This window comes from Mastomys coucha, unplaced genomic scaffold, assembly GCF_008632895.1.
Source record: "Mastomys coucha isolate ucsf_1 unplaced genomic scaffold, UCSF_Mcou_1 pScaffold6, whole genome shotgun sequence".
Classification (NCBI taxonomy): domain Eukaryota; kingdom Metazoa; phylum Chordata; class Mammalia; order Rodentia; family Muridae; genus Mastomys; species Mastomys coucha.
In genome coordinates this window covers 47,248,710-47,260,276 of record NW_022196912.1, presented here as the reverse complement: position 1 = coordinate 47,260,276, position 11,567 = coordinate 47,248,710, and the positions used below count along the sequence as shown (strand labels likewise).

General features: G+C 42.9%; 1 protein-coding gene and 1 long non-coding RNA gene across 2 annotated transcripts in view; one reads left to right on the top strand and one right to left on the bottom strand.

The window, feature by feature from the left end:
* Positions 1-11,567, bottom strand: part of LOC116079769 — an 83,508-nt gene that overhangs the window by 37,165 nt on the left and 34,776 nt on the right. The window lies entirely within an intron of this gene.
* Slc26a4 (solute carrier family 26 member 4) overlaps positions 1-11,567 on the top strand; it is a 39,207-nt gene that overhangs the window by 15,434 nt on the left and 12,206 nt on the right. Inside the window, exons 8-13 of the mRNA XM_031355790.1 lie at positions 3,016-3,163; positions 4,417-4,530; positions 8,521-8,598; positions 8,728-8,823; positions 9,077-9,183; positions 11,199-11,268. Coding sequence (XP_031211650.1) covers positions 3,016-3,163; positions 4,417-4,530; positions 8,521-8,598; positions 8,728-8,823; positions 9,077-9,183; positions 11,199-11,268 — 613 coding nt within the window. The remainder of the gene's footprint in view (positions 1-3,015; positions 3,164-4,416; positions 4,531-8,520; positions 8,599-8,727; positions 8,824-9,076; positions 9,184-11,198; positions 11,269-11,567) is intronic.

Here is an 11,567-nt window from a genome sequence, read left to right as displayed (position 1 = left end):
TATATATATATATAGACATTTTCTGAATTAGGAGAGAAAAAGGCCGAGGTCTTTTATCCATCTCTGTCACTGTCAACTTGTATGGCCCTGGGAAAGTTCTTCTGTAAGACAATGGTAATTACACAGCTGAGACCTTAACTGGCTTGTGAAATGCCTCTAAGAGTGCTCATAAAAATGCAGAGTAGATGAGGTGACTCACACCGCAGTCCAGAGGAAGCCTACATGTCTACCACATCTGTAATATTAACCACAACGTTTGTCAGTAGTCTCGGGGTCAGTCAGTATAAGCGGTAGCCCCTCCTCCTCTCAGCTAATGGAGGGCCCCAAACTGTCCTAGCCTTTCTGTACTCGTAATGGAAACTGCTCAGTGCTCCCACAGCTCTGCCCCCTTTCTTGGTTAAAAAACACAACCTTGCTGGGGGGGTGGGGGTGCACGCCTTTAATCCCAGCACTTGGGAGGCAGAGGCAGGCGGATTTCTGAGTTCGAGGCCAGCCTGGTCTACAGAGTGAGTTCCAGGATAGCCAGGGCTACACAGAGAAACCCTGTCTCAAAACAAAACAAAACAAAACAAAAAACAAAAAATAAAAACAAAAACAGAAAAACAAAAACAAAAAACCCAAAAAAGCCACAACCTTTCATTGTCTAGTTAGTGTCTTAGTGTTCCAGAGGGGTTCACTCAAACCTTCTCTCTCCCACCAGTTGTAGCCTGCCTCTCTCCTGATGCAGCTGATCTTCATTCCTCAGTTTCTCATTCTTTTCAACAAGTACTTCTCTTCTACCCTATGTCTCCATGGTGTGCATGCGTGCACGCATGTGCATACTTTTGTGCTCTGAATTTCACCCCCTTCACTCCCTATACTACTCCCTATACTAAGCTATTTTGTCTCAACCCTCAGTGACTGGTTTCTCTTTACTAGTCAGATTCAGAAGTGCTCTTTGTCACCATATTTATTGCCACTGTTTTCAGTTGATGTCCTTTGCAGTGAACTTGGAAATGTGGCCTGGGAAAGATGGCATGGTAGGATGGGGACGGCTGTTTCCTGTGGACTGCCACCATTCTATAGCTGGATTGAGGAACATTTGCCAAATATTCCCATCCAACTTGAAGTTAAATATCCAATGAACATGTTTGTCACATAACAGAAACTACTCAATTTCTGTTACAAGTATGGAAAGGCTGGGACAATTTGGGGCTATCCATTAATTGAAAGGAGGAGAAACTACTGCTTATGATTGACTGACCCCAAGAGTCCCCCTTTATGTTATTTGGCCCAATGCAGACTACTGTTCCTCATCCTCATGTCTTTAGGATGTGTGTTCATGTGCCTCTTTCCCTTAATTGGGTCAGACTGGGTTGGCTAGGGCTAACAGGCCCATGGGATGATCATGTAGTTTAGAAAATGTTATATCAGGTAATAAATGATATTCTTAATTTGGTTATTAGAAGATGTCCAGACATGGCTTCTACTAATTGACTTTGGGCAAATGGTTGATATCATTGAAGTCCAGTGAGAAATTACAAGTAGTGACCTGAAGGTGTTGGATTTAGGTTCTTTCAGCCTAGGTTGAGCATCACTAGTATCAAGGAACTAACTAGTTACACAGTTACATCTCATTGAATTTCATGAGAAGACGGCACAGGCCTCCTGTGACAGCCAATGAAAGAGAGTTTAACCAACATGCCACAAATCATCAAGTCTCTGAATGACTTAAGTCCTTTGATTTCATACTTCACAATTTTTAACTCCAATAATCGAGGATTGGGTAATATTCAGAGAACACTACTGTCAATGGAGGCAGGAGCATCGTGCAATTATCAAAACTAAAACCTTTTCAGGGTTAAGCTTTGATAGAGCCCTGGTTATCTGAAATAGACTTGACTGGGTCTTGGAAGCCTCCTATTAAGTAAGCTCTAAGTTCAGCTCTACACTAGCAGGTGATACTGAGTCACTCAAGCGTGGGTTGAGGTTCCTAACATGCTGTCTACAGCTGGGGTCCATTCCAGAGCCTACATATAGGATAGGAGGGAGAGCGGGGGAGAAATCTGAAAATGAACCCCGTGAGGAGAGGATTCACAACCTCTTTCTTGCAGCTCTTTCTACGCAATATTCCCATCTCTAGCATGGTCCCACTAAGTGTCAAGCCATTCACTTTACTCTATGGACTGCAGTTTTCACGTCAAAAATGAAAGAGACAAGTTCACTAGAACCCGGGGATGCTCACCAGCTCACAACCTCTCTACAGTTAGTCTCTAAGACTCCCATTCCCACATTGATATAAGTGACATAGGTGGGAGATTCATTTTAATGGCTGGAGACCTTTGGGATTGCACAAAATGGACATTCTATAGGTAACTAACACTCTTCCTCCAAACTTTTATATTTGGGGACACATTTCATAATCATAACTTTACTTTGTAATAGTTTATAGAGAAGCTCTGGCTTTGCTAGTCTGGGAGCTCAATCGTTGCGTTATTTTAGTGACTGTGCAGGGTGATTTTCAATAACATACGTTTAATGTGGAGTGAGGGTTTTGCCTTCTTAAATTTAAGATGTTTTTAAATATCATGGATCTTTAGAATTTTTTTTTTTGCTGAGTTCTTTCAGTATCATATTTTTTTGTCTCTTCAACAGAATTGACATCTTTTCACACAGACTAAAATTTATAACATGCCTAGCGTCTCTTTGTGTTGTCAAAGACCTTGAAGGTGAAATTTTGTGAGAAAAAAATGTTACATGTGAAGTAACATGGATGGAGTTGTATTAAAGAATTGATAGTGACAGATATATTTTCGTTAGAGGTACAAAAACAAAAACAAAACCCTCTCAAGCAGGAGTGCTGAAAGCAGCCAGTAAGCTACCCATTAACTCCTGGTTACAAAGTAGAAAAGCAGATGTTCGGATTTATGCGTCTCCTACCCTTGGGCTATATCCTTTGTGTCTGAGTGAATAGAGTGGCAAGGTTGGGGAAGGTTGCTCATCTTCACATCTTCACAACAGTTTTTCACTTTCCAGGTTCTTGCCTCCTGTCCTGCCATCTGTGGACCTGTTTTCTGACATGCTGGCTGCATCCTTTTCCATTGCTGTGGTGGCTTATGCTATTGCAGTGTCTGTAGGAAAAGTCTATGCCACCAAGCATGACTATATCATCGATGGGAACCAGGTATGGTCACCTATTCACTGAACTGAATTTATAAGGCAGAGAACAAGTACAGAAAACACAAGTGGGGGAGATTTGGGGTTCACCTAAGGGAAGTGTTGGGTTTCTTTCACTAGCTTTTATTGACTTGATTTCTCTCTTGTCCTAGCTAAAGACTATTTTGAAATATGCATATGAGGTCACCTTACTTCTTAAGAAATAAGCTAAATCAACACTGCCTTGGTTAGGGTTTCTGTTGCCGTGCTAGAAACATGGACAAACGCAATCTGGGGAGGACAGGGTTTATTTCAGCTTACAGCGTGTAGCCTGTCATGCAGGGAAGTCAGGGAAGGAACTCAAGGCAGGAACCTGGAAGCAGGAACTGATGCAGAGGCCATGGGGAAGTGCTGCTTACTGGCTTGCTCCCTGTGACTTGCTCAGTCTGCTTTCTTTTAGCTCTCAGGACCACCAGCCCGGAGATGTCACTGTTACAGTGAGCTGAGCCCTCCAACTAATCATTAATTTAAAAATAAAAATAAAAATAAAAATAAAAATAAAAGAAGCCCTACAAGGTAGACAGTAGTAGTGCAGGCCATTCCTTGCAGCACTCCGGAGGTAAAGACAGATGCCTCTCTGAGTGAGTCTACAGAGTGAGTTCTAGGACAACTAGGGCTACACAGAGAAACTCTGTCTAGAAAAACCGACCAACCAACCAACCAAACAAACAAACAAACAAAGCAGTAACAACAAAACAACAATTTAAAAAAAGAAAGAAAGAAAAGAAAACAATGCCTAACAGGATTGGCAATAGACCAAATATGGTGGGGTTATTTTCTCCATTGACTCTAGCTTGTGTCAAGTTCACATGAAGCTAGCCAGCACAAGCACCGATTTAAAAAAAAAAAAAAAAAAAAAAAAAAAAAAAAGCTAATTTAATTAGGTCAAAAGCAACATGAAAGTTAACTATTAAGTTAGAAAAAGAGCTTTTCATATGGCCAAGTAACTCTTGGTGATTTATTGCCATTTTAAGTGGTTATTGTGTGTATGTTCATGATGTATGTGGGCATGTGTGCCACAGAACATGTGTGGCAGTCAAAGGACAACTTTGTGGGGTCAGATCTCCCCTTTCACCTTTGCATGGACTCTGAGACTTGAACTCATGTCAACAGGTTTGCATGGCAAGCCCCGGTGCCTACTGAGCCATCCTGCTGGACACTTGATGAGGGTCTAGCAATCGTTCTCTCTGTAGCATCCCTGTCACCCAGTCTCTTTCTTAGGAATTCATTGCCTTTGGGATAAGCAACATCTTCTCTGGATTTTTCTCCTGTTTTGTGGCTACCACGGCTCTGTCTCGAACGGCTGTCCAGGAGAGCACCGGGGGAAAGACACAGGTATGTAGAGGCGGGGGATCACACTGATTGCAGGAAACAGGAGGGGGTTAGTGGCTCAGAGAGGCTTCTGCAGAAATGGACACAACAGTTCTCAGCCTTCAGAGAGGGACTTGTATTTCCTTATCTGATCCAACTTGCATCTCATCTCTTTGACTTGCCCGACCCTTATCAAAAACTTCTTTAATAGCATTATTTATGGGCTCCTGGAACCACGATTGCCAAATTCTTATTTGTCAGTGTTTACCTGGCTGATAGCTACACACAGAACTTTACTCAGAACTACAAAAGAAAACTCGAGGCCTGGAGAGATGACTCAGAGGTTAAGAGCACTGACTGCTCTTCCAGAGGTCCTGAATTCAATGCCCAGCAACTACATGGTGGCTCACAACCATCTACAATGGGATCCAATGTCCTCTTCTGATGTGTCCGAAGACAGTAACAGTGATTCATATACATAAAATAAACAAATCTTAAAATGGGGGGGGGGGGTAGACAAAGGCTGAAGATACAGTTCAGAATGCTTGCTCTGAATGTGTGAGCCCTGAGTCCAATTTTCAGTACAACAGTGGGAAAATGAAGTTTTTTGAAGCCTTGCAATTTATATATATGTAGGCCAGAAGAGATCATGGGATCCCCTGAGACTGGAGTTACAGATTGTTGTGAGCCACCATGTGGGTGCTGGGAATCGAACCTAAGTTCTCTGGAAGAGCAGCCAGTGCTCTTAACCACTGAGCGATCTCTCCAACCCAAGTTACTATACTTTCTGTTCATATTTCCTTTTCAAAAGTCAGGAACTTCTCCAGATGATTTTAGATTCACCGAACAACAATTTGTTGGACAAGAATGTTTTTGTTGTAATATTTTGGGGTTTCTTCCTGAGTATTATTTCTGTTCTTGATGTTTTCAGTATGGATTTAATTTTGCCTCTTAAATATGGCTTTTGGTTGTTGCTTTCACAAGGTAACCATAATCTCTGGCTAATTCCTCCTAAGGCTGGTCAAATAGCTTAGGAAATGTTCTCAAAGTTTGTTTCAAACCATACTCAGCTCCACACAGACCAAAACCTAGCCTTGGTCGTGAACTGGGTTTCTGCCAAGCCTCAAAAGGCTTTAGCTTAGCGACATAGGAAAGAACATTATTTAGGACCAAAAAGGCCTGAGACTGTAAAAGAAAAACCCAAGCTGCTATAAAACACACAATCTTCAAGGATTTTGTTAAGGCAGAGACATAAGAATGGAAGCAAATACTGAGAACTCAATGATGATAGCAGTGGCTTACCCAGGGAGAACTCTAAATGTGCGTGGAGCACATTGGATGTCCCCACAGTATGAGTGACATTTACACAACAGACGGTATTACCATAGTATAGATGACGTCACCACATCACACCACATAGGTGTTTCTCTCCTATTAATTAGCCTCTACCAATTTTTGGCTATACTGAAGCAAAATTTAATTTTAATTCTTAGAGTTTTTCTTAAAAAAAAAAAGAAAGAAACCTGTTTGTGATTATTTCTAGTTTAGGGGAAACAGGTAAAGGAACCCAGTACACAACAAGAAGAAAAGCAGAGGTCTGTTGCCAAGAGGAGGTGTGGTCAGAGTTCAGTCCCAGGCTATGCCTGTTGCGTGCTGAAGCTGCCAGCATCTGGAGATCCTGCTCTTGTGTTAGTGGTGGGCACTGACAAGCTTCCCAGGATGTGTGGTCCTGAGTGGGTGCAGTTGAATCCCCAGCTACTGCGGACCATTCTCCTGCTGTTACCTTCAGGCCCAAACAAGGCCTGGGCTGGCTTCCCCATAATAATGTCATGTAAAGTGACCTCCTTGGCAAAGGGCTGGGGATCATGGTGTTCTGGTAAGTTAATATCCTCTGCCACACACTGGCCTGCATTATATTTAGCAGGGAAGGAAGCCAGGAGTTCAGCGTTGAAGAAGGAAACAAGGCAGGAATGGCTTGATATTTAATTACTGGAAAGCATATTAAGTTCTAGGGTTAAAAGTCTAAGACCTTGGACTGAAATCCAGGGACCTGTGACCAATCAAACTATCGAGTCTTCTTGTATGGTTTCTCCTATTTTATGCTAGAGCCTCCACTTCAGTATGAATGGGAATACCACTGTATCTACCTGGGGGGGGGGGGTGGGTGATGAGAGGTCTAAACAAGACAGTGTAGAGTCCTAGCATGCACTGACTACTAAATGCTGATTATTTACACCTTGAGGGAGGAATAACCTCATAGCATCCATGACACACATACTGGGCCTGGCCCCTGAGGAGTACCAGACATACAATCGTTGAAGAACAAACAGAGTTGGTGGACTTTAACTATTTTCTATACTGGGACTGTAGAAGAGCCAAACCTTCCTCCCTGTTCTTTTTCTTGCCGCTACCCTGACTTCTGCTGGCTCAGAAAAAAAAGTGATTCTTAATACAAATTACTTCATAGCTCTAACTACCTTCTCACTTAACAATAATTCATTTGCCAGGAACTGAGTCTTCTCAAAGATAGTAACATCTATGCTTTCCCACAAACCAGCTTAATACAGTAAATTCAAGTAAGTCATCCCTTCAAGGTTTTGATACTGTAATCAAAATCAGTTTTGTCTCTATAATTACAGACTTCTACATAACCTTGGTGAGTGAATGGCCAGTCTCCTGCCCTGGGTTGGGTAGACAGCAGGCCCTGTCTCCAAATGTACCTCTTACCAACTCATAAAGTTCCTCAACCTTAGCAAAAACGCAAGTGGCTCAATAAATACCGATCAAGTAACAGGAGGAGATAGAAGACATGAAGGGAGGAGGGGTAGGGGAAGAAGGGAGGGGGAGGGGAAGAAGGGAGGGGGAGGGGGAGGGGAAGAAGGGAGGAGAATATTACCTTTTGAAGACAGAAGAGGCAACTATTCACCATGGTGCTGGGAACCTGGGTCATGAAGCCAGAAGATCATAGATAGGAAGAGGATGTAGACAATGTCGTGTGAAATTCTTTATATTTATAATATTCATAATTTGGCCCAGACCAACCCACACCTAACCATAAACAGCCAGTATGCTAGACAGAATGAATGTTTCCTCTGATGTTCGCTGTGCCTGCTTCTTTTTACTAGACGCCACACATGGGGCTGGGCTTTGCTTTTGCTCAATCCATCTTGCCTGTCCCTTTCTCTGACCAGTCTACTTCTGCTTCCCTGTCTTTTCTCCTTTGCTGCAGAGTTTCTAGTCTTCAGATCAGCCATGCTCTATGCTGTCTCAGCAGAGAACTCATTGGCCAAACCAACTGATCAGACCAGGAATAGCCCCTACCCCCTCAGCCTCTCTCCTTACTCCTTATGGATCTTAGCGGAACTTTTTTTTTTGCCAGCGAAGGTAAAGTTTCTGAGCTTCCTTTACCCCATGATTGCTCTACCGCTTCAGCCAGGGTTTGGTTGGAGCCTGTGCCTATAGTTGTTGGAGGAGATAGGAGCAGTGGTCTTAGTGTGCCAGTGTGATACTGTGAATTTGTGATAAGATGGGTTATTTTCTCTGAGGTGTTTGGTCATGGCAATTATGAGGTATCGGTACATCTCTTATTAGAGTAACTGTTATGGCTGCTGTTTGCACAATGCAGAGTCTAATATATGTTTTAAGGATTCATTCCCAAAAATGTGACGGCCATCTCTGTTATTGGAGAAATCAGAAGGGCCTATGTCTCATGGCATGGCAAACAGGAAGGTTGACCTCCTAAATCGACACCAAAAGGCACTAGCCACTCAGATGAAATTCAAAACAAACTAGCTTGACTTTAACAGCTTTAGCTCTCCTATCCTCTTTAATTTCTCAGCAATACTGGGTATATATTGCTCTGTAATTTTTTTTTCCATTTTGCATGGGTTTAGCAAACAATGCTCATTTCTCTAAGTACTGAGCAGAGAGGGGGAGATGAGGAAGGACTCAGTGCGTGTATATGCACTCTCGTGGCGAGCAGGGTGTGCCCACCTCACAGAAAGTGTCTTTTAGGTCGCTGGCATCATCTCAGCTGTGATTGTGATGGTCGCCATCGTCGCCCTGGGGAAGCTTCTGGAACCCTTGCAGAAGGTAAAACCCTGCTTTTCTGTACACCAGTTTTTCTTCACCAAACTTTTACAAGAGAAACAGCAGGAGACTGGAAATCAACACGTGAAGACCATTGCCTTGAATAACAGAGCCTTCCCTCTTTCTGCACAGTCGGTCTTGGCAGCCGTCGTCATTGCCAACCTGAAAGGGATGTTCATGCAGGTGTGCGATGTTCCTCGTCTGTGGAAGCAGAATAAGACTGATGCTGTAAGTCATCTACCACACAGCTTCCTTTAAATAAGGCTCAGTTCCTTGATGCATGCCTGTCACTCACAACATCCGTTCCCTAAGTCTAGCCTGAATGTTGGTGACTCCAGAGCAGTCTTAGAGTAGTGTGGAGCAGGCCAAGCCTTGATGTCTCCTATGTGAAGGTCCTGGATCTATGCGAAGACTCATTTTCAATCACTTGATTGTTATCTGATGAACTAATATAGATCTTTTCATTTCTTTCCCCCTCTAGGTTATCTGGGTGTTTACATGTATAATGTCCATCATTCTGGGGCTGGACCTTGGTTTGCTAGCTGGCCTGTTATTTGGACTACTGACTGTGGTCCTCAGAGTTCAGTTGTAAGTACTAAATAACAAAACAAAACAAGCCACCACCCCCCAAAAAAAACCCAAAATACAAACTCAGGCATCTGATAGGAGGCACAACCTGATGTTTCCTAGCCTGTTTTCATTAAATACAGACATAACTTCTTTTTATAATATTATATACTGACTGAATGTATGAATTATACTCCACCTTACACTGTTGACTAGGTCTGATTAGTCTCACTCTGCAGGTGAGAAAGTTTAAGCTCAGAAAGCTTCGAGATCTTTCTTAATGCTGTCAGTTACTAATTGGCAGAACTAAGTCTTAAATCCCGATGCAGCTCACTCCCTATTTATGCCTACTCTCGAAGGCCCCATGCTGCTCTCCATTGGTTGGTTGTCTTAACATGAAGAATAGACACATGGATCAGCCAAAGTCTGAACTTGTTTTGTTTCAATCCTGGTTAATTCAGATGAGCACGAGAGGCCCTGGACACCAGTCATAGAACTGGCACCAGGCACAGAACAAGTCGGCTCCTCAATATATTCCCACTCATTTTACTCTTTAGAGCTAGTAACTCATTATACGACTGCGACCTTTACAATGGTTATTACAGTCAGGATTCATTCAAATCCGACAGACAAGGCACATAATACCCAATTATGTGAAGTAAACAAGATTAGTTCATATCCACTGAGCAGTGGATGCAGCAGAGCTATGAGTCATGGTGGAAACAGCCTATGAAGGCAGGCAAGGCAGGCTGAAGGCGGATTATCTGGTTGGTGACAGGTTTTGTTTTGACTTTGGTTTTAGTTGTGTGTCCTCCTGGGCTTGCGGAGCACAACCTCTGCCCCTTTTAGTTTTTCTCCTTGCCTTTTCAGACGTCTGCCCTCTTCTCTGCCTGGGCAGTGATGGAAGCAGACACCTGGGGAACACCAATGTAGATGTCCTCAGCTTAGCATGGGCTCACCTCTTCCACCCACCCACTGGCTCTCTGCCCGCCCTCCCTCCCTTAGCATGTTTGTTGGCTCCCTCAGCACCCTAGCAGCACAGGGTCCTGAAAGGGTTCATTCGCTTCCAGAGGGCCCAGCTTGCTACATGGAAACAGTGAAGAAACTGTCTGTGTGCTCAGCCGCTCCTTCTTTTGTGAGATTGTTTTGTGAAGGAAGGTGGTTTTTTTTTTTCCTTTCTCTTTGAGAAAGACTAACTTATGGTTTAACTTAAAAATGAGCTCAGTTGTTATGAGCCAAGGGAAAGCTTGGTGGTACAATTTAGTTGCCGGTTTGGTAACCAGGCTCCTAGCCAACAAAAAGCAGTACCGTTTATAGTATTTAATTTCCAGTAATTATAACATTGATCCAGAGAGCACAATGCTTGAAGGACCCCAAGCAGTCAGCCCTTCTCCAGGGGCTGCATCCAGCCGATGCCACTAGTCACAGTTGGAGACACATGGAATTCATCTGATTGCCTCAGGAACAGGAAATCGGTGGTCTGGTCAGCAGGCAGGGCTTGCTTCCCGCAGGCTGCTGCTTTTAGAAGCAGAGACTAATCTGATCACTTGCAGACACCGTCAGCAGGTTGCCATAAATCACAAGGAAGTAGAAGGAACCAAAGCCCCATGTGTCAAAGACAGGCTATGCGCCCTTCACTCAGTGGCTCCTCTAACTCCTCTGGACATTATTTTATGAACTAATAAAAAGTAGGGCTAAGAGTGCTGGCCACTCAGAGTTACAGCTGGGCTTCCAGGTTTGCCATGTGAGAAAGCTTGACGCCTCTGCTATAAATTGTTATGAACTTCAAAGTGCTCATTATGTCTCCCAGCCATCAGAAGAGACTCACAGTTAGTTCTTTCTTCAGTTCCACGCAAACACCAGCTGTTCATTTCAGGGTTAGATACAGGAAAATGTCATCCGCAATAAAGACAGAGTCCAAAACACCAGAACGATATTCTCTCTCATAGCAGTGATTTCTTTTTAACTTTTTAAGTGTTGTAAAAAATAAAATAAAATAAAAGATAAAATCCCAGTGTTCATTTTTCTTCTTACAGCCCTTCATGGAATGGCCTTGGAAGTGTCCCCAGCACAGACATCTACAAAAGCATCACACATTATAAAAATGTAAGTGCCTTTGTGAGACGCTAGGCCGGAATTCAAGAAGCCTCAGATTTATTTTAGCATGTTAGGTACGAGCCAAGAGGACTTCTGTTAGGAAAAATCCATCAGCAGACTGTGAGTGTCTTAAGAACTTTGGATTCTTCATAAATCAATTACAGGATATTTACCCATGCTAGCTGAATGTTAGTTTGGTGTGAAAACTCATAATGAGGTATTAAATATAATAGACAATCAGATTACTTGCAGATATTTAATAAAAATTATATTTGTCTGTAATACATAGTCTTTATAAAATCACCCAG